Source organism: Penicillium vulpinum (genome assembly GCF_028829585.1).
Source record: "Penicillium vulpinum strain IBT 29486 chromosome Unknown utg000001l_segment0_segment0, whole genome shotgun sequence".
Classification (NCBI taxonomy): Eukaryota; Fungi; Ascomycota; class Eurotiomycetes; order Eurotiales; family Aspergillaceae; genus Penicillium; species Penicillium vulpinum.
Window position 1 is genome coordinate 8,198,501 of NW_026643241.1, and position 24,136 is coordinate 8,222,636.

General features: G+C 49.1%; 10 protein-coding genes across 10 annotated transcripts; 2 read left to right on the top strand and 8 right to left on the bottom strand.

Annotated features, from left to right (window-relative positions):
* Nucleotides 1-1,000: 1,000 nt before the first annotated feature.
* On the bottom strand, nt 1,001-2,877 carry ade13 (adenylosuccinase ADE13; the record flags this gene model as incomplete). Its single annotated transcript, XM_057250632.1, has 8 exons — nt 1,001-1,251; nt 1,308-1,372; nt 1,423-1,501; nt 1,556-1,628; nt 1,678-1,794; nt 1,849-2,576; nt 2,655-2,741; nt 2,826-2,877. The coding sequence occupies 8 exons, from the start codon at nt 2,875-2,877 to the stop codon at nt 1,001-1,003; spliced, it is 1,452 nt and encodes a 483-aa protein (XP_057115064.1).
* Nucleotides 2,878-3,159: 282 nt separating this feature from the next.
* Nucleotides 3,160-5,157, bottom strand: N7479_002936 (EXO70 family protein; the record flags this gene model as incomplete). Its single annotated transcript, XM_057250633.1, has 3 exons — nt 3,160-4,538; nt 4,594-4,811; nt 4,874-5,157. 3 exons carry the CDS (start codon nt 5,155-5,157, stop codon nt 3,160-3,162), a joined length of 1,881 nt encoding a protein of 626 aa, XP_057115065.1.
* Nucleotides 5,158-5,497: 340 nt separating this feature from the next.
* N7479_002937 (putative phospholipase A2 (PlaA)) lies at nt 5,498-7,870 on the top strand (the record flags this gene model as incomplete). The annotated part of the gene is made up of 1 exon (XM_057250634.1): nt 5,498-7,870. The coding sequence occupies one exon, from the start codon at nt 5,498-5,500 to the stop codon at nt 7,868-7,870; it is 2,373 nt and encodes a 790-aa protein (XP_057115066.1).
* Nucleotides 7,871-8,224: 354 nt separating this feature from the next.
* Nucleotides 8,225-9,942, bottom strand: N7479_002938 (putative phosphatidylinositol-3,4,5-trisphosphate 3-phosphatase; the record flags this gene model as incomplete). The annotated part of the gene is made up of 3 exons (XM_057250635.1): nt 8,225-9,747; nt 9,801-9,885; nt 9,940-9,942. 3 exons carry the CDS (start codon nt 9,940-9,942, stop codon nt 8,225-8,227), a joined length of 1,611 nt encoding a protein of 536 aa, XP_057115067.1.
* A 433-nt stretch (nt 9,943-10,375) lies between these two features.
* On the bottom strand, nt 10,376-10,825 carry N7479_002939 (uncharacterized protein; the record flags this gene model as incomplete). Its single annotated transcript, XM_057250636.1, has 1 exon — nt 10,376-10,825. The coding sequence occupies one exon, from the start codon at nt 10,823-10,825 to the stop codon at nt 10,376-10,378; it is 450 nt and encodes a 149-aa protein (XP_057115068.1).
* A 738-nt stretch (nt 10,826-11,563) lies between these two features.
* Nucleotides 11,564-13,646, bottom strand: N7479_002940 (pentatricopeptide repeat protein; the record flags this gene model as incomplete). Its single annotated transcript, XM_057250637.1, has 2 exons — nt 11,564-12,952; nt 13,023-13,646. The coding sequence occupies 2 exons, from the start codon at nt 13,644-13,646 to the stop codon at nt 11,564-11,566; spliced, it is 2,013 nt and encodes a 670-aa protein (XP_057115069.1).
* A 334-nt stretch (nt 13,647-13,980) lies between these two features.
* On the bottom strand, nt 13,981-14,490 carry N7479_002941 (U6 snRNA-associated Sm-like protein LSm4; the record flags this gene model as incomplete). Its single annotated transcript, XM_057250638.1, has 3 exons — nt 13,981-14,166; nt 14,234-14,425; nt 14,488-14,490. The coding sequence occupies 3 exons, from the start codon at nt 14,488-14,490 to the stop codon at nt 13,981-13,983; spliced, it is 381 nt and encodes a 126-aa protein (XP_057115070.1).
* A 529-nt stretch (nt 14,491-15,019) lies between these two features.
* Nucleotides 15,020-16,704, bottom strand: hat1 (histone acetyltransferase catalytic subunit HAT1; the record flags this gene model as incomplete). Its single annotated transcript, XM_057250639.1, has 4 exons — nt 15,020-15,968; nt 16,024-16,288; nt 16,346-16,621; nt 16,686-16,704. The coding sequence occupies 4 exons, from the start codon at nt 16,702-16,704 to the stop codon at nt 15,020-15,022; spliced, it is 1,509 nt and encodes a 502-aa protein (XP_057115071.1).
* Nucleotides 16,705-17,130: 426 nt separating this feature from the next.
* On the bottom strand, nt 17,131-19,536 carry N7479_002943 (Zn(II)2Cys6 transcription factor; the record flags this gene model as incomplete). Its single annotated transcript, XM_057250640.1, has 6 exons — nt 17,131-18,048; nt 18,114-18,731; nt 18,813-19,002; nt 19,295-19,402; nt 19,487-19,494; nt 19,522-19,536. 6 exons carry the CDS (start codon nt 19,534-19,536, stop codon nt 17,131-17,133), a joined length of 1,857 nt encoding a protein of 618 aa, XP_057115072.1.
* A 1,573-nt stretch (nt 19,537-21,109) lies between these two features.
* N7479_002944 (Mn(2+) transporter ATX2) lies at nt 21,110-24,037 on the top strand (the record flags this gene model as incomplete). Its single annotated transcript, XM_057250641.1, has 6 exons — nt 21,110-21,290; nt 21,340-21,884; nt 21,932-22,121; nt 22,730-22,796; nt 22,869-23,807; nt 23,860-24,037. The coding sequence occupies 6 exons, from the start codon at nt 21,110-21,112 to the stop codon at nt 24,035-24,037; spliced, it is 2,100 nt and encodes a 699-aa protein (XP_057115073.1).
* Between the last annotated feature and the right edge of the window lie 99 nt (nt 24,038-24,136).

Below are 24,136 nucleotides of genomic sequence, written 5' to 3' on the forward strand. Positions count from 1 at the left end.
TTCCTATTGCGGATTTGCGGGTTTGCGCTCCTGAGCCGGGCTTTTTGTTCTGTGGATATTCGGGTCTGAGAGGTCTTGGGCAGAAATGCATTGCGCTTGAAGGAGGCTTGGGGGATACTTTTTTTTGGCCCCGTGAGCCTGTGAGAGATTGCGCTTCACGAGAAGCACATCCACACCGCAGGCTTAATTCGTTGCAACTACTGTTTTCTGACGTTGTTTGGGGTCTCCGGGGGGTTCTCCGGTCTGCTAGCATGACTGTTGGGCAGTTCGGGATAGGTGTATTCTGCTATCATTGTGCTGGTGGATTCGACTGTGCCAGTTCGGGTTCTTTCTCAATGGCTTAACTGGCTTCTCTGCGGACTATATCGGCTTTTCGGCTCTCAATTGACCCCAAACAGCTTTTCTTTTTTTCTTATTCTTTTTATTTGCATTACTTTCCATTACGATTGCATGTCCACAGCGTTTCCATTGCATATAATTATGATTACCACATGTGCAGGCTGATAGCCTGGTCGAGCATTTCTACATATCTCCTCTCTTTTCTCTTATCATGTCTGGGTGGTTCAATTGTTTTGTGCCGGGTTATGAATAACCCCTTTTCTACATTATACAGCGGAAAGCCTGAATATCCTTATACAATTTTCTCTTCTAGAATGCTTGTCTTCACTCTTACCTATTTCCTAATCTGGGTATACTTTCTATCCCTGTAGTGACTATGGCAACCTAATGACACAATTTGACCCCTCGTATTATAAACTCACCCCTCCAAGATTTGCAGCGCGGGGCATCGGGGAAGCAGGAAAGTGGGGGCTGTGGGAAATTTCTCACGTCAAGAATCAACGTTACGATATATCCACAAGTGGAACATAATGCTTTGCATTCAATACTTTGTATACACAGAGGCTTTCTTCTATGAAACTCCCTCTTCCCCATCTCCATCTTTTTATATAACTTTTCATATTCTAACAGATACACAGACCAAATATGTACTAAAGATACCTTAAACGAACAAGGAAGAGGTCTCACCCTTGGCAATGGTGCTTGCGTAGGGCTTGATGGCAGCAGCCACCTCGGTGGAGGTGAACTTCTCGACCTGCTGGGGGGCGCGGCCGACAAAGGTGCTGGCGTCTAGGAGGGTATCCAGCTCCGGGATGACGGGGGCGAAGAAGGCGGTACGGCGGATGCGCTCAATCAGGTCATTGTCCTTGCCCTGCTTCTTGACATTGTCGGCAGCTTGGTGGGAGAGAACACCTGGGTATATTAGAATTTTGGTTCGGATGGGAGAACGTGAGAGGATGGAAACTTACGTATCTCCTCGTGGGCGTCCTGGCGGGAGAGACCCTTGGCGACACAGGCCATGATGATATTCTCACTGAGAGATGGTATTAGTGATATTCATTAGACTTGTTGAGGGGTTCTCACGTAGCCATGAAGGGGAGTTCGTCGTTGACGTGGCGCTTGATGACCTCGGGGTAAACGACGAAGCCGGAGGAGACGTTGTCTAGTAGTGGTTAGCTATATTGAAGTTCGATCATTAATAATTCCGAAAACTCACTCAGGAGGATGAGACAGGCGTCAGCAGTCAGGTACAGCTCCGGGATGCTGATACGGCGAATGGCACTGTCATCCTAGTACAAATTAATCAAAGATTCTAAATGAAACCTGGGGTATACTCACGAGGGATCGCTCGAACCACTGAGCGGAGTAGGTGTCCAAGCAGTCCTTGGGGAGGTTCTGCAGGTGACGTCCGAGAGAGCACAGACGCTCCGAGCGCATGGGGTTGCGCTTGTAGGCCTACAAATTATCAGTCAAAAAGACCCAATCAAGACAACGGACAAGCAAACTCACCATGGCACTGCTGCCAATCTGGTCCTTCTCGAAAGGCTCCTCAACCTCCTTGAGCATAGCAAGGTGACGGATGTCAATGCCAATGCGCTCGCAAGTAGCACCGAAAGAACCAAGAGCATTGGCGACATCAACATCGATCTTACGCGAGTATGTCTGGCTGGAGATGATGAAAGCGGAGCTGAAGCCAGCCTTCTCAGTAACAAGCTCATCCAGTCTCTCGACCTTGGCGTGGTCACCGTTGAAGATCTGCAGGAAAGATGCCTGAGTACCGGTTGTACCCTTGACACCACGGAAACGCAGGTCATCACGGGCACGCTCGAGGTTGCGCAGATCCATCAGCAGATCCTGGATCCAGAGACAAGCACGCTTGCCAACGGTCACCAGCTGGGCGGGCTGACCGTGAGTGAAGCCCAGGCAAGGGAGGTCCTTGTACTGCTGGGCGAACTGGGACAGCTTGTCGACGACAACAGCCAGCTTGGGGATGAGGATGTCGAGACCGTCACGGAGCAGGATCAAATCAGCGTTGTCGGTGCAGTAGCACGAGGTGGCACCCCAGTGAATGATACCGGCGGCGGCGGGGGCAACCAAGCCGAAGGCGTGGACGTGGGCCATGACATCGTGTCTGCGGCGCTTCTCCTCCTCGGCGGCAACGGCGAACTCATCATCCTGAATAAGCTCATGGGCCTTCATCTGCTCAATGGCCTCGGTGGTGATAGGAAGTCCAAGCTCTGTAGCCATGATTCAGTCAATTTGGATGCCTTGCTTCAAATATCTCCGGTGTCGGTCGAGGCCCGACCCTCCCGTACCTTGTTGAGCCTCCGCGAGCCAGGTCCAAAGCTGTCTCCATGTGGAGAAGCGCTTCCGGGGGGAGAAGAGGTACTTCATCTCATTGCCTAATTAATTGAGTATGGTTAATCCCGATCTATACAATCTCCGGGTTTGCCCCTCGTCTGGAGGGGCAGTTGGGACCAACTTACTCGCATAGCGCGAGTTGAGGGGGGTCTGGTAGACATCGTTGCTTCCGGACATCGTGTCGGTGGTTGTCTGAGACACTCAAATGAAGAATTGAGCAACGGGACAGAGGATAAGGCAGGGACAAGACAATGTGCGAGCAAGGAATTTTGCTGCAGTACGATTTTAGCGGGGCTTATCAGTCACGTTATCGGAGATAATCTACTGATGTCATGTGACACTATACATTATGTATTTTAATGGGTGATCCGTAGGGAAAACATATTTGATGATGGCATATTATGATATTAGCTCGTATAAATGACAGTCCTGCGTGGTTTTATTATCCGCTCGGGAAAATTAAGACAACTGCGCCAGCTGCACCGATAGGCTTGCCTTGTCATACTTAATGTATTTGCCGCGGCCTTTGTCGATCTCCACATATCGATCATAAAAGCGCGCATACAAGGGCTCAAGAACGGTCTGCAGCTCACGAGTAAGCGAGAGGCGCACCTCACGCTCCATGTGAAGGGTTTTATGCCGAGACACCATGTCGTCGAAGCTCGCGTTGAATGCTTTGAACTTGTCCTTAATCGAATCCTTATCCTTGGATGACAGGGACTTGACGATAGCACTTGAATCCACGTTGCCGCTAGAATTGCGCTGCGCCCCACGAGAGGTATACTGCACATCAAGAAGGTACTGGGATGTTTCCTTCCATGCATCGAGATAGGTAGACGTCGCGCGCTTGCGGAAAGTGTCGATCCGGGCAATACTATCGGGAGTACCCAAATAACGTGCCAGCTCTGGGCTCTGTCGGATCGATCGGTCGACCACGCAGAACACGTTGGACAAAAATACTCCAAGCGCTGCCTTGGATCGATGGAAAGCGCGACCTCGAGCTTCCAGGGAGGTCATCAAGGCCTCGATCATATCTAAAATAAAATGCGACAGAAGTGTGCCGCTGTCTGGGCCTACATCTAGAGGAGCCGAGCCGGCGGTGTTGGACTTGGCACGCCAGTTTCCATCTCCCAAAGATGTTAGGATAGAAGCCAAAGGACCCGAGTATCCTGTGAGTGTGGCCAATGAGCTCATCACTTCCTCCACAAGGGGCACCGATCCACCGTCGGGTGGGAGTGATGCGACAGCAGCTTTGCGCTTCGTTTCCTCAAGCAATTCGGAAAGAGACGACTTTGCAGTCTCGCGTACGGGCCGAAGAGCCTCGATCAAGAGGCTCTTCAGCTCTGCGGCCTTAGAGTCAATCCGATAGGACATCGCAGTCACAATTTCGATGATCTCAAAAGCCAAGAAGCAGTCCGTCATCAGATTGGCCTTTATATACTGGTTTAGCTCACGGAGTGTTTTGGAGTATTCGCCCATAGCCGAGAAGAAGGTGGCCTGCAATGCCAAGCCCTGCTGGTCTCCTGTGAACATCTGCACGATAATACCGTGCTCGGTAGTTATGAAGGCCTCCAGCGCATTGGAGTAGATACCGATACCATTGGTACCCTGCTTGTAGGGACCATCGGTGGGGCGCCGTTTGACGGTATTGAGGGATGCAATGGCGAGGTTCTGCAAGCTGGATGTAATGTATGGTCCTCGCACCTCCGCATACACCTTCAGCGCGGGGTTATCGCCCTTGCCGCGCTGAGATCCGTGAATAGATGCGGAGCCGACCACTGCGCACAAGGGTGCCATATGAGAGATAGTTTCTTCGGGTATGGATGGAAAGGGGAGATCTAAAAGCGCGACGAATTAGTTTTGATCTACGTCGCTTGGTTGTGATACGTGTACCTTTGGTTAGATAGTGTAGGGGCTCAATCGGAGTGGCATGCTGGTTCAGTTCTCCTCGTAGCAGTTCTTGTAGTTTCGCGCTTCCAGTGTTTAGAAGAGAGTTGAAGTCGGTAATCGCATTCTGGTTTGATCGCATGTTTGTTGTGTTGAGGTCGACCAGCGCCTTTTCAACACGTTTCACCGCCGATAGATACTGCGTGAGGCCGGAGCTCTGTGGCCTGGAAAACGGTCAACAAGATAATCGGGGTTGTATACTCAAAGAAAGTAGTAAGACACATACCCTGCGCGAATGATACCATCTTCTCGGTTCTTTGCATCGAGAGGCTGGCGCAGGCGATCGATGGCGTCGTTGACCTTGTCGATATTGCTGTTGGTAATTTGAAGGGATTGGGTGTTGCTATAGATGGGACCAATGGCTTCTTTGACAACTTTTCCTCCTGTCTCCAGGCGTACCATGGAGCCTTGTATCTTCTTCGTGAGTCGGTTGAGCTTCTCCAGGTTGGCATATAGGACCTCAACCTCCGCGCTCTCCTCAGCGTAGGCGGTATTCCTTGGCGCCACCATGGTGAATTTTGAAATGCAGTTCAAGCAAAATCAATCCAGATAGACCATATCACATGTCATCAAGACCCCTCATGTCCTTGAGGCCAAATGGAATGGATTGATTGTCCCCTCCAAGCTCCATCCAGTGATAAGGAGCTCCGCCACGCTAGTCCCAAAGTAGCCAGAGACCTAGTCCGGCAATAGCACGTGATAAATCACGTGGATTTACGTCATGTACTAGGAACTGTTCCAAAACGGGGGTGGCTTGCAAGAAAAAAGGCAGGCAGGGGTTTGGGAGTCCTTCAATGGACCCCGCTAGATGCAGAAGGCCTCTTACTTTTTCCAAAACTCCCTGTCTACAATGGGCGCTGCAAGGGTCGCTCGTCTGAAATGGACGGTACCTCCCGCTGCCCTAGCTGCATACACTGCGGGGGAATTGTCCCAGCCCAGACAATCAAGAGCTCAACTCAATACTTCTCGAACACGATACAACAATGACTCGGAGTCTAACAAGTCCAATTCAGGCTCAGATGGTGCTGGTGCGGATGACAAGGATCATGAATCCATCTGGCACAAACTCGACGGGGTTAAGCAAACTGTTAGCTCCGGCGAGTGGGCAGATGTGGGTAACCTCAAAGACTATATCATCCCAGACTGGACACGATTTCTACCAGCTACTGCCCAAAAGCTCCAACGAGAGCTTACCCTGTCGCCCGGCTCATTAGCAGACGATATTTGGAAGGAGGCACATGATCCCGATATCAACCCCGAGATTCTCCGCGACGCCGAGGTACGAGTTAGTGGGGATCTCTGCGACGAAGAGCGGACATTCAGGCAGCACCGACAACGGAAGGTTATCAAGGCATTGTCGTCTTACCTCAGCATACCCGAGGAGGAGATCCACCCCGAAGATGTACCGGTCATTGCGATGTGTGGCTCGGGAGGTGGTCTGCGCGCTCTAGTTGCAGGCACTGGGTCGTACCTGGCAGCACAGGAAGCAGGGCTGTGGGACTGTATTACATACACAGCTGGTGTCAGTGGTAGCTGCTGGCTCCAGACACTCTATCATTCGTCCATTGCGCAGCGAGACTTCAACAAGCTTGTCGACCATTTGAAGAATCGTCTTGGTGTCCACATTGCGTTCCCGCCAGCAGCTCTCAATCTCCTCACTACTGCCCCGACCAACAAGTACCTTCTTAGTGGGTTTGTGGAAAAGCTGAAAGGCGATCCTGGAGCGGACTTTGGGTTGGTGGATATTTACGGATTGCTGCTCGCAGCGAGACTCTTGGTCCCGCGAGGAGAACTGGGAACTTCCGATGCGGATTACAAGTTGTCGAATCAGCGAGCCAATTTGATAAATGGGGCTCATCCACTTCCCATCTACACGGCGGTGCGGCATGAAATTCCTGTCGAGGCTGTCGAAAACACAAACGACCAGAACAAGAAGCGTCCAACACCTGAACAGCTGGTGAAAGAGTCACGAAATGAAGCATGGTTTCAGTGGTTCGAGTTCACTCCCTACGAATTCTTTTGCGAAGAGCTCAATGCCGGTATTCCGACCTGGGCTTTGGGACGTCATTTCAATGCGGGCCGGTCTGAGGTTTCCGCTGAAAACCTCCCCATCCCGGAGTTGAGAATTCCCGGGCTCATGGGTGTTTGGGGTAGCGCTTTCTGTGCCACTTTGTCTCACTATTACAAGGAGATCCGACCTCTGGTCAGAGGCCTGGCTGGATTTAGTGGAATCGATTCTCTTATCCAGGGCAAAAACCAAGATTTGATCAAGGTGCATCCCATCGACCCTGCGGGCATACCTAACTATGTCATGGGCATGAAAGACCAGCTTCCCGACTCCTGTCCAGAGTCAATCTTCCAAAACCCACACCTGCGCCTCATGGATGCGGGAATGAGTAACAACCTACCAATATATCCACTCATCCGACCTGGGCGCGATGTCGACGTAATCGTCGCATTTGATGCTTCTGCAGACGTCAAACAGGAGAACTGGCTTTCTGTGGTCGATGGATATGCTAGACAACGTGGCATCAAGGGTTGGCCCATCGGTGCCGGATGGCCTAGAAATCCAAGTCTTAAGGATACCGAAAATGCCCTGCGCGAGCCAGAGAACATTACCGGGGAGGAATTATCAGAGAAACTCGCCGATGCCAAGAATAACTCTGGAAACTCGCCTGCTGGTCAAAAGCCAAAGTCCGGCACAGACCTGGGCTATTGCAACGTCTGGGTCGGCACCACGGCAGAGCTAACCTCGGACAATGAGCCTCCACCATCCAAGCGCCTCTTTGATTCTTCACACAGCGAAGACCACTCTGAATCCGAGTTCCACCTCATGCGACCAGATGCCGGCATCGCGGTCATCTACTTCCCTCTGATTCCCAATCCTTCTGCACCAAACATCCCTCTCAAACCTAAAAATCGTCCGGTTGCAGCTGCTCAGTCCATGCGGGATAGCTCTCAAACTAAAGACCCAGAACTGCCCCTGGCTCCACAGCCCAACTCGATCGACCCTGATGTTGATGATTTCCTTTCTACTTGGAACTTCATTTATACGCCTGAACAGATTGATTCCGTCGTTGGTCTAGCAAAGGCAAACTTCTCTGAGGGTGAAGCGCAGACTCGCCGTGTTGTCCGTGCTGTCTATGAGCGCAAGAAATCCGATCGACTGCAGAGGGAGGCGGCAGAGCTTCGGAAGAAGATGGAAGGTTTTGTGCCTCTATGATTCTGCGCTCTTTTACCCCAGTCAACTACCAACTGTCACCCGGCCAAACTCGACTCTGGTTAAAGCTGCATTTCATACCACGCCATTATGAATATAGACGGCGATTTTCACATATACCCTTGTCCTTCCCTTTCATTTTCATTTTTCCTATTGGTCTGGGATAGATAAAACCTGACATATCTAGATCATACACCCATCGCATTCCTAGCGAGCTGCGATATCCCTCTGTTTATATGTATAATATAGAGTAAACGGCCTGTGATAATACCAAGCATACGAAATAATCAATTCAATGATATCATAAAAACTTATGCACTATGTATTACTTATGCACTTATACAAGCTCTATTTCCCTTACTTTGCTCTCCCCCCATTCTTCGCATCCGTCTTCACCCCCTCAAGCCCTGCACTATATACCTTCTTAACTTCGACCTTCCGGGACTCATCATCGGTAGTAGTGCTCGTCTCATCACTCCTAGCATGACTAACATCCGGACTATCACCCGTCTGCTTCCGCAGTCCAAGTTCCTTCTCCAGCGCATGTCCCAACTCCTTAGTCTTGTCTGAAATACTCGTAGCAGTGCTTTTCTGCGAACTCCCAGAAGGACGCCGATTCTCCTTCTTATCTCCCTGCGGTAGTCCCCGCCAATCAGGCGGCTCGCTTTCATGGATAGGATCACCGGGTTTGGGCTCACTGATCGGTCTTCCCGTTACCGGCGCGATATCCTCGCTCTTCTTCCCTTTCCCCTTGTGCTTGCCAGCTGCACTAGCTTCTAATGTCTCCGCTGTAGGATATCGCCATACAATTTTCAGCTTGTCTAGCGCCCGAATCCCCTTCCTCACGCTCCCCTTAATCCCGTCCATCGCGTCCCATTCGGTCTCGAAAACGCCCGAGTCGTGCTCAGCTCCGCCTTCGAAGTAGGGATTGAACCATACGTGCGCGACGGAGGTTACCATCGCAAAACCGGTGTAGGATGCTTTGCTGCGGCGCTCGAAATCAATGTTCACATCCGAGGTGGGGACAATGATTGGCTTGTTGGGTTTGAAGATCATTGCCGAGATACTCCGACCCGCAGAGGGATCAGATCCTGATACCGGGGACCAGGTCGCAGACGAAGGGACTGGGTTCTCGATCTTGGGGTCGGAGTCGGGATTTGGCTTGGCGATATTGCTCCCCTTGCCAGCCTCTTGTTCCTCAGACATCGAGCTCCCATCTTCAACGATGGTACGCTCATTCCGATGAAACATATGGAAACACTTAATCTTCTTCCCCTCATCCACATACCCCTCCACCGCAACTTTAACCCCATCCCTCAACCCCCAGATATGAACCTCTAGGATCTCCACCGGCCGCTCGACATATTGCTTCCCCATCTTGTTTGCCCATTTATCGATGTAGTCAACATATCGCAGCTGGCTGGGGATGCTAACGCCGTTCCCGAATCCAACCCGCATGCGTCGATCCGTAAACCGCTGCAGCGCGTCTTCCTTCTTCCACCCTTCCTGACTGATCAAGTATGCACATGCGATCGTCCCGCTGCGCCCTTTGCCTGCTTTGCAGTGTACAACGGCGACCCGTCCATTTTTGTCGGTGTCCGTGCCTGGTGACTTTTTTTCGTCTAGTCGATGTAGCCAGTTTCGCATGCTGCCCACTATGTTGGGAATATGCGCGAATGGCGGTGGGTGGTGGTCTGGCCAGGGGAAATGGTGGATGCGCCCGTAGACTTCTGAGTCTGGATATCCTGTGCCTTCGGCGCGAAATTCCCAGATGCACCATTCCGCGCCATGTTTAGTGTCCAGGAAGTTGACTAGTGCATCTAGTGGGTTGCGATAAGCGCGCTGTGGATATGTTGCTGATGGACCGGAGGTTGCAATGACTGTGGATCATGTCAATGAGGGTGTTTTGGTGTGGAATCGTTGGGTATGCTACCATTGTCTGTGACGTAGCAGAGATCTAGTCCTGCTTCTGGGTGTTGTTGTCTTGGACCTGCGACTATTTGGCGGAGAATTGATGACTGAAATATTCCAAGGTGAGCAGTTGAAAGGTTATTGAGATGTAACTGACGTACCATTTGCAGAATATATAAGTTGTTTCTGAGATATGTCCACGAGAATTATGTGAAAGCCAAAAAGACAATTTGTATACAATTCAACAAAACACGGGGAGTTAGTTTTGAGGCGCAGCGGATGATGTCATCGGGTCAACTAAGCCCTTACTCAGGTACTCTCTCTATAGGGTTACTATATTCTATAGATTCAACTACGGAGTACTAACTTACTACAAACTACCATTGTTGAAGTTCAATTCCTTTGTACAATTTCATACTAAGTACATAAGCCAACCTTGGAAATATTTCCATCAGAAAATCCCAGAAATTTCCAATTGGACCACATGTCGCGTGCTCAACTAAAACAAGAGACCCATTAAGACCCTCCATTACATTAAAGAGAAGAAGCAGCTAGATCTTCCTAATTCAAAAAAGGTTTGTCGAGACCGGTAGCAATTTATGCGATACCGTACTCCTGGGTAGGCTTCATAACAAACTGAACCGGAGCATGGTCAGGGACGGCAACATTCTTCGCGCCGTGCTGGAAATAAGTCGCGAGGCTATTGTCGCTGAGACTAGCCCTCCAAGTGTGGGTGATATCGACATTCCACTCTGGGTTTCCATCAGTAGAGTAACCGGCAGGAGAAACAATGGTTGTGATGTTCTCGTCGTCGCAGAGGACCTTCTTGTCTGCAATGCCGTCGCAGTGGGTGTGGAACTTGGGGGTCATTGTGTTTTGGCTGCCGTCGATGTCGTAGTTGAAGACGCAGCCGCCTTGGGAACATCCAAGGGTAAAGTTGGATACACTCCAGATGATGTCGTCGGTGATTGTCTGAGATTGTAGGACGGCTGGGAGTGCAGTGGTTAGGCCTGCTAGCACGACTGGGAGGATGGTGATGAGTTGCATTTTTTTATTTTGAGATTGAGATTGAGTAAAGTAGAGCAAAGTAGAGTAAAGTAGAATATGTTTAATAGACAACCTTGGAATTGAGTGGTGGGATAGATAGAATATAAGAAGGGAATGAAGGGGAATTATATAGTTGAGAGTGGCGGCAGGCGTTTAACTTCCCTCACGGCGCCCTTGGCACTCGGACATCAACGCCGATCACTTTCAGGGGAATGTTGTGGACGGACCTTTCAATATGCAATACCATGATAGAACTTGCTTTGATTTCTCGATAACATTTGCGAATCAAATCAATCAATCGTTGTTTGCCTTGTTTGACGTTCACAAAGGTGTTACTGTCTGACCCGTGGACAGTTACCTCATGATCGTCATTGAGGTCTTTCAGTATCCGACTATTTATAGTACATGGATCCACCAACAGGGTACAGGGTCTATGGTTTATGCCCAAGGGTTTTTCTTTTTCGTAAAGATGATGGGTCATAAGAGAACACAGAACAGAGAAATAAAATTTGCTATGATGCTGCGGCAAACATTTGGGTAACACAAGTGCAAAGAGCCCTGAAGGCTTATAGTACAGGATATATACACACTGACCGAGGTCCACAAAGTTGTGTGACATGCCTAGAAAAGGAATTAGTGTTCTGTTCCTGAGTCGATTATGTGGCTTGCAGCTTAGCTGCAGGTTCAAGGCAACATGCCGTCAAGGAAATGAATATTCTGATCGAGATTGGACCAGTTTCATTTAGACTTGGCAGAGCCATTGTCGGTGCCACCGGCTTCCCATTCATCCCAACCCTCCTCTCTCATGTTTTGTTCAATGGCAAGGCGGCGTCGTTTCTTCTTTCGACGCTCTTTGTTGTAATCACGTCGCTGCTCGTCTGACATGTTCAGCCGACGGACTGCGGGTGGTACAGGGTGGCGACCAGCTTTCTCGTTCGCTTCCTTTGCCATCTGCTTTTGCTGCAGCTCCTCGTCTAGCTTCTTCACGTCGTCTCGAATGAAGGGGTGGTACTGCAGTCGCATCGCAAACTCGTCCACGGACCCGGCACAGATTTCACGGATTTGCTTCTGCGTTTCAGGGCTGAGTCTGGCATCTCGCTTCATCAGGTCCTGGAAGTACATGAAACCGGACCGGAAATTTCTCGCATCCAGACACATCAGAATGATAGACTCGAAAGTAACACCGTTCGGTACTACCCCAAGTGACGCCATCTCTTTTACCAGGAACATGCCCGATTCGCGGTTGCGGGCCGTTCGGCACATCCGAATTAGCGCGTTGTACACTCGCACATCGGCGCCTTCGGGGCATAACGTATAGAGCTCTTTGTAGAACCCAACTCCGTCATCCACCACAGATGGGTCGTCATGGGCATCGTGCTCACATAGATCTGCAATGACGCGGACAGAGTCGATGGGAATGGTTCGTTTCTCATTCTTCAACCGCTTGAGAATCTGCCACGCCTCCCGACGATCAACTTTACTCTGTATCATGTGCGCTAGAACACGCTCCGTCGAGCTATCTGCCAGTGGAATATGAGCTTCATGCATGGTGCAAAGGGTTTCAAACGCAGCAGGCAGATCACCCGCTGCCACGTGCGCCTCAACAAGTCCTTCATACTGTGTACGCTGGAGCGGAATCCCGCTCTCACGGAGGTAACGGAACACAGAGCGTGCCAGATCTGTATCACCAGCATGTGCAGCCATTTTTAATACGTCATCGCAGACTTCAATGAGCGGATGCATGTAGCCCAGTTCGACCATCCGTCGCCACACGTAGTGTGCCATTGGGTAATGACCCTGTCTCCCTGCCTCGGTCAACACGTGCATCCAAAGCCGATGGGTCATGTCGTGGCCCTGGTCGACGCGCGCGCACATCACTCTGTACACCTCGTCCAACTCCCGATGGTCACAGAGCGTATAGACAATTATACTATGTAGCCAATTTTGCACAAATATATCCTTACGCTCCATCAATGCAACATGCTCGAGCGCAAGCTCAATCTGGTTCTCGCGGAGAAGACCAGCAGCCACAAAATGCCACCCAGCTGGACTCAGTGTGAGCCACCGATCTCGGAGCTTGTTGAGGATTTCCTGTCGCAGGAGGTAGTCCGGATGTACAGCGAGGACCTGTATTGGAAATTGAATCATTAGCTTCGCTTTTTAGACATGTATAGCTCAATTCAACCGAATAGCCTACCTGCAATGCACCGTGGAGTGTACCAGAGTCCGCGGTGATGCCATTATTTTCCATCTCCTCCAGTAGGCCGCGCACAAGCTCCGGAGAACCCCTCTCGTTATCGGTATTTGCAAGGATCAGCGCTTTGTAATGGCGAGCATTTGGCTGGACATGGCGGTCCCGAATGAGCAGCCGCAGGACCTGCGTTATGTGTCGGATATTCGGCTTATTGTCCATTGCATATTGCAATCGGGACTCTAGTCCTTCATTCGTTTTCCCTAGAAGGTCATCTTGTACCCTGTGCGTCCGTGTATATAGCGGCGGGCCTTTTCGTCGTATGGGTGGCCTGGTGGTTGGATCTGGAGACAGGCAAGCGTCACGGTATTCATTGTCGCGTGGCTCGCGTGCTTCACTCCGATCATTATGATTTGAAGCATTATATGGGACTTTGAAACTATCGCCACCTGGGGTGTTGTAACATCGGCGCGAACCCGCGCTCGCGCTAGAAATCGAAGGTAGCGGATATAGTCTCGGGTTTCGTCCCTTAGATTTGGGGAATGCTGTTGATCGACTGAGGTATAGGGCTGTAAATGATGGACACAGAGAGTACCATAGCCCATCGAGGACCAACGCCCGCCGCGACATATCCGTTTGTTACTAACTGATCGGAAGCTTAGCCTCCGCGGATTTGATCTGGAGTTTGATATCACGTGATAGACACGAATATTCACTTCTTAGAATGCGCGAGGCTTACAGAGAAATGTGCAAGTCTAGTTTGGGTTTTTGGAGTCTAACATTTTGAGGTAGTTGTAAATCGACCAAGTGACCCATATGCCATGAAAATACAGAGCCAGATACGCCACGGCCATGCTCAATCAAACCGTTCCACCGGATTTTCCGAGCGACCTTACCACCGTCTCCTCCGGGGGTATCTCGTTTGCCGTCTTCTTAAAATCATTGATGCAGAACAAGCTTATATCTAATTGGGACCACCTCGTCCCCGACCACGTCCACCGCGGCCGCCGCCACCACCACCACCACCCCGACCGCGGCCACGGCCACGGTCACCATCTCGTCCGTGACCGCCGCGACGGCCTTGTGGTTGATTCTGTTGCTGATCTTTGACAATTTCGACAATCTCTTCGGGAACTCGTAGGTATTTGATCTGGTTTGTTTGTTAGCACACAGTCACAGAGCGGGGCTCTGAGGTGGTTGCTCGTCAGAGGGCTTACGTTGTTGCCCCGGATGTAGACTTCGGGTAATCTGAAGAAGCGGTCGCCTTCAGGACTCGTCTGAACTACCTCGCGCAGAATCAGATTCATAAAGTTATCACAGGTAACCAGGTGGCCGTTCAGAGTTTCGCCGTTCTTAAGTTCCACCAGCATGGGGTGGCCTTGTGCGGCTGTGAGGAGACCGAGAGGCAGCTGAGCAAAAATTGAGTTAGTCTAGGTCTTGGAAAATGCGTGTGGGTACAGCTAGAGCTTACCATTTTGGAATGCGATTGACGAGGTGGGTAGGAGGTGGGTGAGTCAGTTGGCGCACAGTGTTGAAAGAGCGCGGGTTGCTGCGTAGGTCCAAAGTCTGCGACTTATGGATTGAATAGCGGAATTAAACGCTAATGAATGGGGCTGTTGATTTATTTGGGGATGTTGAGAGTAGCAATGGATTCAAGCTCCAAGAGATGCGATGAGGGAGCCGGAAAAAGGAAAGCGCCGAGCCCAAATGTGTGACTATCTACTCCGTACGGAGTACACCTACAAGGAACTCTCGAACTCTCAAATGGGGGGATTTTTTTGTTCTTCCATTTGCATATACTATTCCACATCTCAAATATTTATATATCTACTAGTATGAGCTTTCGGTAACATAAGTTAGTGGGTATCGACTAGAATTGAGCTTTCTAAACTTGAACACATATCAAAGAACGTTGTCGAAGACTGACTGGTCTGTTAAATACTTCGAAAACAACAGCCTCTTGTATTGCATAGTACACAAGAGAGCTGACCACCACAAGGCTTCTAAACCCTTGGTCGCTTAGTTAGCTCTGTCTCTTCCTCCTCGTCATCATCATCATCCATGACCGTGAGCTTGCGCTTAATACACCGGTCTCGGCTACCGGTAGGAGCCTTGCTAGCCTGATCGTTTGCTTCTGCCTCTTCATCCGATTCACCTTCTGGCAAACGGCCCTCGAGCGCATCCAATGTGATCTCGTAACCTTCCTCCACATTTTGGACCGTAGCATCGAGTTTTTCCACCCGGTCTAGAAGCTCTAATTCATTCAAAAGTTCTTTGTGTTTTTTATAGAGACGTTGCTTGGTCAACATACGCCACCAGTAGTAGCGTCGGTCATCCTCATTTTCGGCCTTGAACTTCTTGATCAACAATCGAGCAAGGTTTGTGCCGCCGGCCAGGCGGTGGCTTTGAGGAATCTGACCGAGAAGGTACATCTCCAGAACGTGTGCAAACTGTGTAGGTTCGATCTTGAACGATTTGCGGATGTCGTGGAGAAGCTTGGTGGGGATGAGGGCGGAAGTGGGCACATTGCGAGGGCGTTTCTTTTGAGAATACGCCCCGAGGGGGTCGGGGTTGAGATTCACGTTGTGCTCCAGGAACTCCGGCCGCAGCAGACAATAATCAGCTGTGTCCCGAAGCGCGTCGAATTGTTCATTGGGGTCTTCGATGGTCAATTCTAGAATTGTTGGATCTGCGATGCAGGCCGCATGGATTGTGGTATATAGGTGTGTGCCGTGGCCGGCGCGGTGGTGTGAAGGGAGAATAAGGAATTGCGCAATGCGAATACGTGCAGGAAGCTCGGCAATATTGACTTCTGGTGGCGGGAACTCGTCGTTCTTGACTGTGGGCGTTTGCGATTGATCTCGCTGGTAATACCAATAGCGGTACGTTGTCGCATATCCGACGATCGAATATGATGATCCTGTTGCTGTTGGAGGAGTCACCTTCTCATATCTGTAAATTTGATTAGCCTTAGGTCACAGATACCAGCACAGCAAGAAAAACATACACGAAATATACCCTCCACCGGTCAAGTGTCCACTCTGGGTCATCTGTGTCTAGAGGAGTTCCGGCTTCAATGAAGAGGGAAACGAGAACCTGCATGCGATCTAGAATTTTGCGCACTTCCGGATCTGCAAGTGATCCAGCCCAGACCTCATATTTCCTATCATTAACCTCGTAGCCGATGACAAACTTGCCCGGGGGCTTGAAATCTTTCGCGTCTGGGTCGTTTTGAACAGCTTTCTCATAGTCTGGGAGATTGACGAACGCCTCTGCGCAAAATCGTGGTTAGTTCATATTACACCTATTGTCGCAAAGCTTAAACTCACCTTGCTGGACAAAGGGCTTCAAAGTATTGAGAAGATCGACAGCAGCTGTGTCACCAACCGGCTTGAACTTCTCGTCATAGGAAATGTGAACATGAGGGCGCAAATCATGGGCCGCAAAGCGCAAACGAATAATTAAGCCTCTGTAGCCGAAGATTTGCTCCTCGTCGCCAAAAATAGGGTAAGTGAATTGGGGGTGGAACGTCGAAAGTGTTTTTGGCTTTTTCTCGCCGGGTTGAATGATGGTAACATGAACCGCATCGTTGGCGTCGCAAGACCCTAAAATGAATATCAATGAGCTTATATCTTGACGCCGTCATATAGTGGGAGGCTATAAACTTACAACCAGCTTCGCTCGCCATTTTGATAGAATATGTGAAACTTGAATGTCAAATAAGACAATGGAAGGTCTGAAGTCTAAAGAGAGACGCGAATACGCGCCCCAGCCCAGGCGCGCATCAGTATTACCTAATCTGGATCTACAGCCCGGGGCCGCTCACTCACTCCCAGGGCTGGGCACTACCCGTAAACTACACACTACATAGAATTCAATATGTCAATGAGAGAGTGCATGCAGAGTAAGTAAAGAAAAACATTTGCATCTACTGACCAAAGCGCCCCGTACAGCCTAAAAATCAAGAATCCAGGAGACTGCGAAACATGATACACCAAGGAAGTAGATACTCCATGTACTATTTATAACTTGAGGAAGCTACGAGTACTCGGGTACTAATAGGGAAAGAACCTTCCAGTGGTTGGAAGGAGCTGCAAGCAGGCTGTCTTTATGACTAACTTCTATTTGTGTCCACTGGTTCATGTATGCTGTTCCATCGCTTCTGATCTAGTTTCCATTTCTCCACTGATTTCTTCAGTTGAGGTATCATTTCTAAAGCTCGCCGGATCCCCATCGTACCTCCTATTCGCTCAAGCATCCCAACAACCCATTCATGAACTTCATCGGGAGTCCCCGCCGCACCTCCAGCAACTCCTAATGGGAAAAGCAACATGAAGGTACCATTCAACAGTGGTGTATGTGATGGGTCTTCGGAAACTCCTTGCCCGGTGATAGCTTCCTGACTTGCAGCTCCGGCGCATATGTCAACTGCCATGCGGGAAATCGTGTCTAATGCTTGCTGCCGTTGAAGCACATTATTTGCTGTTGGTTGTGCCATTCTTGAAATTAGGGATACGATGGTCTCATTGACTAGCACTCGTGCCCAGCGGTAGTGATTGAGAACTTTCGAAACCCAAATATCCTTGTAGACATGATATTGGCCACGATATGTGTGCTCATATGCATTGGATTCTTTCACAGTAAAGGACCAATATGGTGGGAGGTGAGTTTCCCACTTGCAGAGTTCATATTCAAACAATAGTGCCGAGTCCACCACTGTTCTCGCGTCAATCTTTTGGTAATGTAGATATGCATCGAACTTCGTGAATCTTATCAGTATGTCAACAAGACCGACACCTGGTAAGATATCTGGTGGCGGGAAGGGTATAATATCAGGAGACCAGTCCAGCAGATCCGGAGTGACAACCCTCTTGGAGAAGTATTTGACAATTGAAACAAAGTAGAATTGTAAGTGGGCTCGGTGGTTCAAAGTCGTGAGTGATAGCCCAAAGGTGGACTGTTTAAGTAAGGCAGCCGCACCATCCAGATGCACTATCCAAGAGTCGAGCTGGTCTGAGGTACAACTGACCACCTGTGGGGGTCAGACCGTTATAATCATTATAGTACAGTCAGAAATCATTAAATTGAAGAACGTACCGAGTACAGACTAAGCATTACGATCAAGTGGAACGTTTTTTGGGGATTTGCCTGAGCGGGGTTCTCCACCACTTCTCGAACAGCCTTGAGGACCATAGCATGTTTCTCTTGAGACAATATCCGTAGTTCTCTGTCATTATTGACATTGGACAAGGCCGCAAGCCCAACTGAGACAACAGCATCTCGACTCGACTGGTCAAGAGAAATTGCCTCAAATCGAGGAAAAGGCTGCACGATACCTGTATCTAGAGAACCATCTGCTCTGGTGGCCATCCGTGTCACAAAACGGTTAATAAAGAACCTCAACCCCTGGTCCTCCAATGAGGTGGACAGCGGGGCAATGATCCTGGGAGTCGGGCTCAATTGGCTCCTGCTCCTGCAGACTAAAGCATCCAACGGTGAACGATCGGCTCGCGATTCAGGAATGGATATATCAGATTCGAGAGATGCGCTATTCTCCAATCTTCGACGGGCCTCGGTTTTGGCTTTTGCATCTGCACTCCGTCGGGCCGCCTTGTCATTTTCATCGCGGAACATAAAAGACGGCACGTCCCGATAGCCGCCACATGGTTTGCCCGCTCTCTTGCATTGAGAACATATTGGCTCAAGCCGATCACACTAGACCATGTCAGTCTATAATTGGTCGGGGTTGGTCCACGCCACTTGCCTTTATCCGTCTTTCCCGGCAACTGCAGCAACCTTTACTGGGACGACCGTAGAAAGGCATCGTCTCAAAGTAGATGCGGGGGTGTCATACTCAATTCTAAATAGGCAAGCAATTCGTGAGAATTCGAGGTGAGCAGATGACTGGGGTAACTTGGGGCTCAGACTCTCCACTTGGGTAGAACTTTGGTTAGATGCTTGGCATCGACCTTTCCTAATTGGGTATCTGTTTCATCATTCAAGTCTACATACAAAGTACGGAGTACATAGATAAACATCGCTTTTGATCATCATTATTTTTGATCTCTATGTCATTCGGGATCTTGTAGTTATATGTGGGTAACCAGCTAATTGTGCGAGATCTTCGAGACAAACTCGCCTTGGAAACCCTCTAAGCGGGACTTCGACCCTCGAAGTTGCCGGAAGATTTGGTTCAATCAACATGATAAAAAGAACTTGAGTAGGTGTCAGCGGTTAGAAAACCCATTTTGGAGCATCTAAGCGTAGACGTATCTTACGTGGCAAACATTCTGTGCCTGTGCCTCCGTGTGATAGTGGTGATGAGATTCGTGCGACTATCAAGTGGTGCAATGGGCAAAGCAGTCGACGTGTTGGCTGAAGTTAGACTGTTCGTAGAAGATGGGATCTCTATTATTGTGTGCAATAGTTGATGGTGCAAATGGCTCGGTTCCCAAATCAGCAGAGATGACAGCAGCTTCTATGATAGTTGAGCTTGAAAGCGCACTTTGGCCGAATACATCAAAAGCCGTAGTCGTTGCGCGAGGATCCCAGCTCAATCTCTTCGACACCCTTGATGTGGGACTCGTCGTACTCCGTAGATGAAGCGGATTTGGAGGAGCCGTAACAGTCAAGAGAGTTGTTTAGGAACAGAGTAGTCTAAGGTGCGTCTATTCCATTCACCGTGACATCATGGTTGTAGAGAAGCTCCTAGGTCTCTAATAGCCCCCCACGAGAGGTACTACTAATCTCTGTGTGGCTAACTACACTATTAATGTAGTGGATGAAGGCAACATCGTTTCTAAGGTTGTATCGCGCGAAGCATTAGCCGCAAAACATAGAATACAGGCGACAAAAATAACTCAAAATGCATTCAAAATGTGAAAAGCGACCTTTAAATGCATATCCTTTGCAAATAATTTACTCCCAATCATTTTTACGAACGTTAATTGTCTGCGCGACAGCAGTGGCATCGTTTAGGGCAGGTTTGTTTCTCCTAATTACATTTTAACCACTACCATCCATATGGGAGCTATATATGTCCTCTGAGAGCAAGTGTGGGTGGGAGTTCATGAGCTAGACCCAAGAGCTGCACTGCTCCTAGACGTTAAGTTAAGCTGCTGAGGTTGATGTCTTGCTATGTTACTTTGCAGAGACCAGCTCTACCAAAAGTCAATTGCCTTTACAATAATAGAAAAATCTCTGGCCAAGGTACCATTTCAATTGCATCGAAAATTACATCTATGTAGCAAATTGCTAACATAGCTATGTATTCACTTTTGCACCTGGATAAATTGAGCTTGATTATCTGAAAATTTTAGGAGTTCTTAAGACATCTTTATAGTTTCCATCGAGAGTTGAAAGTGGAATGAGCAAGTGCTATACAGTTGAGAAGCCTAGAACTTATCACCTGGAGCTCCCCTATTAGAAAGCTGCCTAACTCCTCCAGGGCCATCTTTCAGTCATTCTAGATGTCTACGGGTGTCCTAGAATCTAAATGTCACCCATTAAACGTGCTACACACAGATGACCTTTGCTGGGATCGTAGAAGGGCATTAATATTGCGAGTGGATGGTATGTCTCAATTATAAATTTGGAAATACCTATGTAGGCAAAATGTTCGTGAGAATCGGACCTCGGGAGATAAGTAGACGACTGATAGAACTTTGATAGATGCTTGGCATCGACCTTTCCTAATTGGGTATCTGTTTCATCAGTTTAAAATCATAACATACCTAGGTACATAGGTAACTCCTCCGTGCATGTGTACATAATTTGCTAAAATTGATTTTTCCATTAGATAAAGTGGGCCCGACTACCTGCAAATTTGGGAGGACTTGAGAGATCTCGATAGTTTTCATCGAGAGTTGAGAGCGAAAAGAGCCAAGGGAGCCAAGTGAGTGAAGAGAGTAAGCCTGGGAAGAAGAGTACCATACAGTTGTGAGGTTCACTACTTGCCATAACTCCCCCATTAAAAAGTCTGCCAACTCCCATCTTGAGTTCTAACCATTTTTCTTTTCAAAAACAGACTACTGAGAAGTAAACCATTTCACGTTCATTTCAGACGTGAGTGTCGCAAACATCTACTTCGTACAATGTCTCTCATTGAGCGTGCTATGCACGGGGAGAGAAGAATATCCTATTATCATTATAACCCCTCGCTGGCAGTAGCAATTGTTGCTGCTGTCTTGTACACCATTGCTTTTCTGTTGACAGCCATACAATGGGTCCGGTACAGGGCCTGGGTCTGGAGCGTCATGGTGCTATCAGCAGCCAGTACGTACGAATTTGATCTGGCATTCACTCAAGCTAACTCACAACTCAGTGGAAGCAATCGGCTACATTGGGAGATGCGTCTCAGTCAAAAACCCATTGCAGAGAGACGTTTACGTTCTTCAATTCGCCCTCGTCATCCTTGCACCCGTTCTTATGGCAGCCTGCTGCTATATCATCTTCAGTCGCATTTTGTTCCTTGTTGTTCCGAAAGAACAACGCACATTCCGATTATGCTGGGTACCTCCCCGATGGATTACACCTATCTTCGTCGGGTTTGACATCATTGCTCTGCTACTCCAGCTCGGTGGTGCGGTGATGATCTCTACAGTTGAGGTGACAGATAAGGATGCGAGAAAAAACCTTAACACGGGAAAACATGTTGCCCAAATAGGTGTTATTATTCAACTAGTTGCCTTTGGCTTGTTCGCAGTCGCAGCTGTCCGTTTCAACTTCACTTCCAAGCGTTTCACTCGGTCTCTAGACGAGCGATATGAGAATGTCGGAGAAAAGGAGTACAGGATTGGTGGCACCGTCAAACACAAGAATTGGCCTGCTCTATTGAGAGTTGTCAATTTCTCCACGATATTGATTCTTGTAAGTTATTCACCTTAAGATGCTGTTCACTCGCTGACTTGTACTAGGTTCGGTCTGTTTATCGACTTGTCGAATTCACCGAAGGCACAACAGGGTATTTGAGCACCCACGAATGGGCTTTGTATATCTTTGACGCCTTGTTTATCTATCCGTGTGTTGCACTTTTCATCTATTGGCACCCGGGAAGATATTTGCCGTACTTGGGCTTTCGACTGCCGAAAGGTGCACACGATAACAGTAACTCAGGGATTCTGATGCGATAATGATCGCCGAAGATTATTGTTTGATCTGTGATCTTTGCATATTCTAGCAGAGAATATGTGACTGCTGTGTTCTTCCTATCAGTACGGAGTATCAATGTGAAAACGTGGCCGACGGTGGCTTGCGTGGATTGAACAGAACATATTAATTAATAATTCGAAGAATATTGATTATAGACGTGAAGTAAAGCAAAATAATATAGACAGAAAAAATAGAAACCACTACAAAAAGGATACAAGCAAGGATGGTTGCACTCGGCCCTGTATAGTCCGCGTCCGGCCAGGCCAGATGTGTGGCTAGGGGATATAGTGTTCGACAACATGTTCTAGAATCAACTTAAGCCTTATCTTTGTATGCATGCCTTTCAAGGGCCTTCAAATAAAATCCCTTCCAAGTACCCATATGTTGTCGTCCATACCCTGTACTCCATACATACTTCCCCCTGGTATGTTTTGAAAGCGGTACCTGAACTACGTGGGTCCGACCTCCTTCCACCTTGGCCTCTTACGCAACCACCCTCTCCACCTGGGCAGACTTTCTCTGGACCCTCTCTTCAATTCCACCATGATAGAAAATCTATAGAGTGAATTGCGAGATCATCATGGAGGGACTATTCACTCTGCTCGCCTTGAGCATTGTGATGGCAATTACGTGAGCTACCAATCCAACCTTGGGAAACTAACGTTCAACTGGATACAAGCTAATGCTTTGATTTATTGGCAGATCTTTTGTCGTCGGCTCATTACCTCTCGCTTTTACATTGTCCCCCTCTCAGCTCCGCTTAATATCGTCCATTGGTATGGGTGTTTTGGTGGGGACATCGTTGATTGTGATTATCCCCGAGGGCATTGAAACTCTCTACAGCGCAAACTCTCTCACTCGCAAGCAACACAATACACGCGCTACCGCTATCGAATGGCAAAACCAGGCGCCGGCCGTGGCCACTTTTGACCCTAACGGAAACATCGACTCAAGCCTATCGTCTGACACCCCTATTCCGAGTCTCCTTCTGGAAAGAGACCAATTCTCCGAGTCGCAAACACTTTATGTCCGAAAGGAGGATTCGACAGGTGAAACAACGGGCAATGAGACGATTCACGGAGAGGAGGAGAGCTCGCCGCATGCGTGGGTCGGAATCGCCCTCATCAGTGGTTTCATTTTGATGTACCTCGTCGATAAACTGCCCGAATTCGCTGCGCCGACTAAGAGCGAACGGATGCCCTACCATATCTCGTTGGATAACCTTGGGTCGGGGTTGCGGCGGGGTTCCTCCCCCTCGCGCGAGGGTGGACTACTGGATGCAAACCACGCGTCCAGACGGGGCCACAGCTTTGCGACCACGACCGGCCTAGTGATCCACGCCGCGGCGGACGGTATTGCTCTAGGCGCTTCTAGCTCGGATGCCGGGCTCAGTTTTATTATCTTCTTGGCGATCATGGTGCATAAAGCTCCAGCATCTTTTGGACTGACCTCCATTCTGCTGAAGCAAGGGCTGTCAAGTCGCACCGCGAGAGCGCATTTGCTGGTCTTCAGTCTTGCAGCTCCCTTCGGTGCGTTGGCCACTTTCCTGTTTGTGCAGATGATGGGATCTTCCGGTGCCGATGAGGCGGGCACTCACTGGCGCACTGGAATGCTGCTGCTTTTCTCCGGGGGTACCTTTTTGTGAGTTTTTTTATCCCGCTGAATATATTGATCTTTTCATTAATCTGTGTAGGTATGTTGCGATGCACACTATGCAAGAAAATGGCCCAGGTTCGTCCCCGCGCGAACTTCCTACCAACGGATATGGTGACCGAGATCAGAATGGATCGGACAAGTCCATGAGAGACTTGATTGCATCTGTTTTAGGCATGATCTTGCCACTATTCTTGCAGATTGGACATGCTCACTGAGCAAGTACCGCATGTATTCCTTGGGGATATGCCATAATGTTTTTGCATTTTCGCTTTTCAACTAGATTTTGGGGGGCTTATACCCGTTGCAAGATAAAG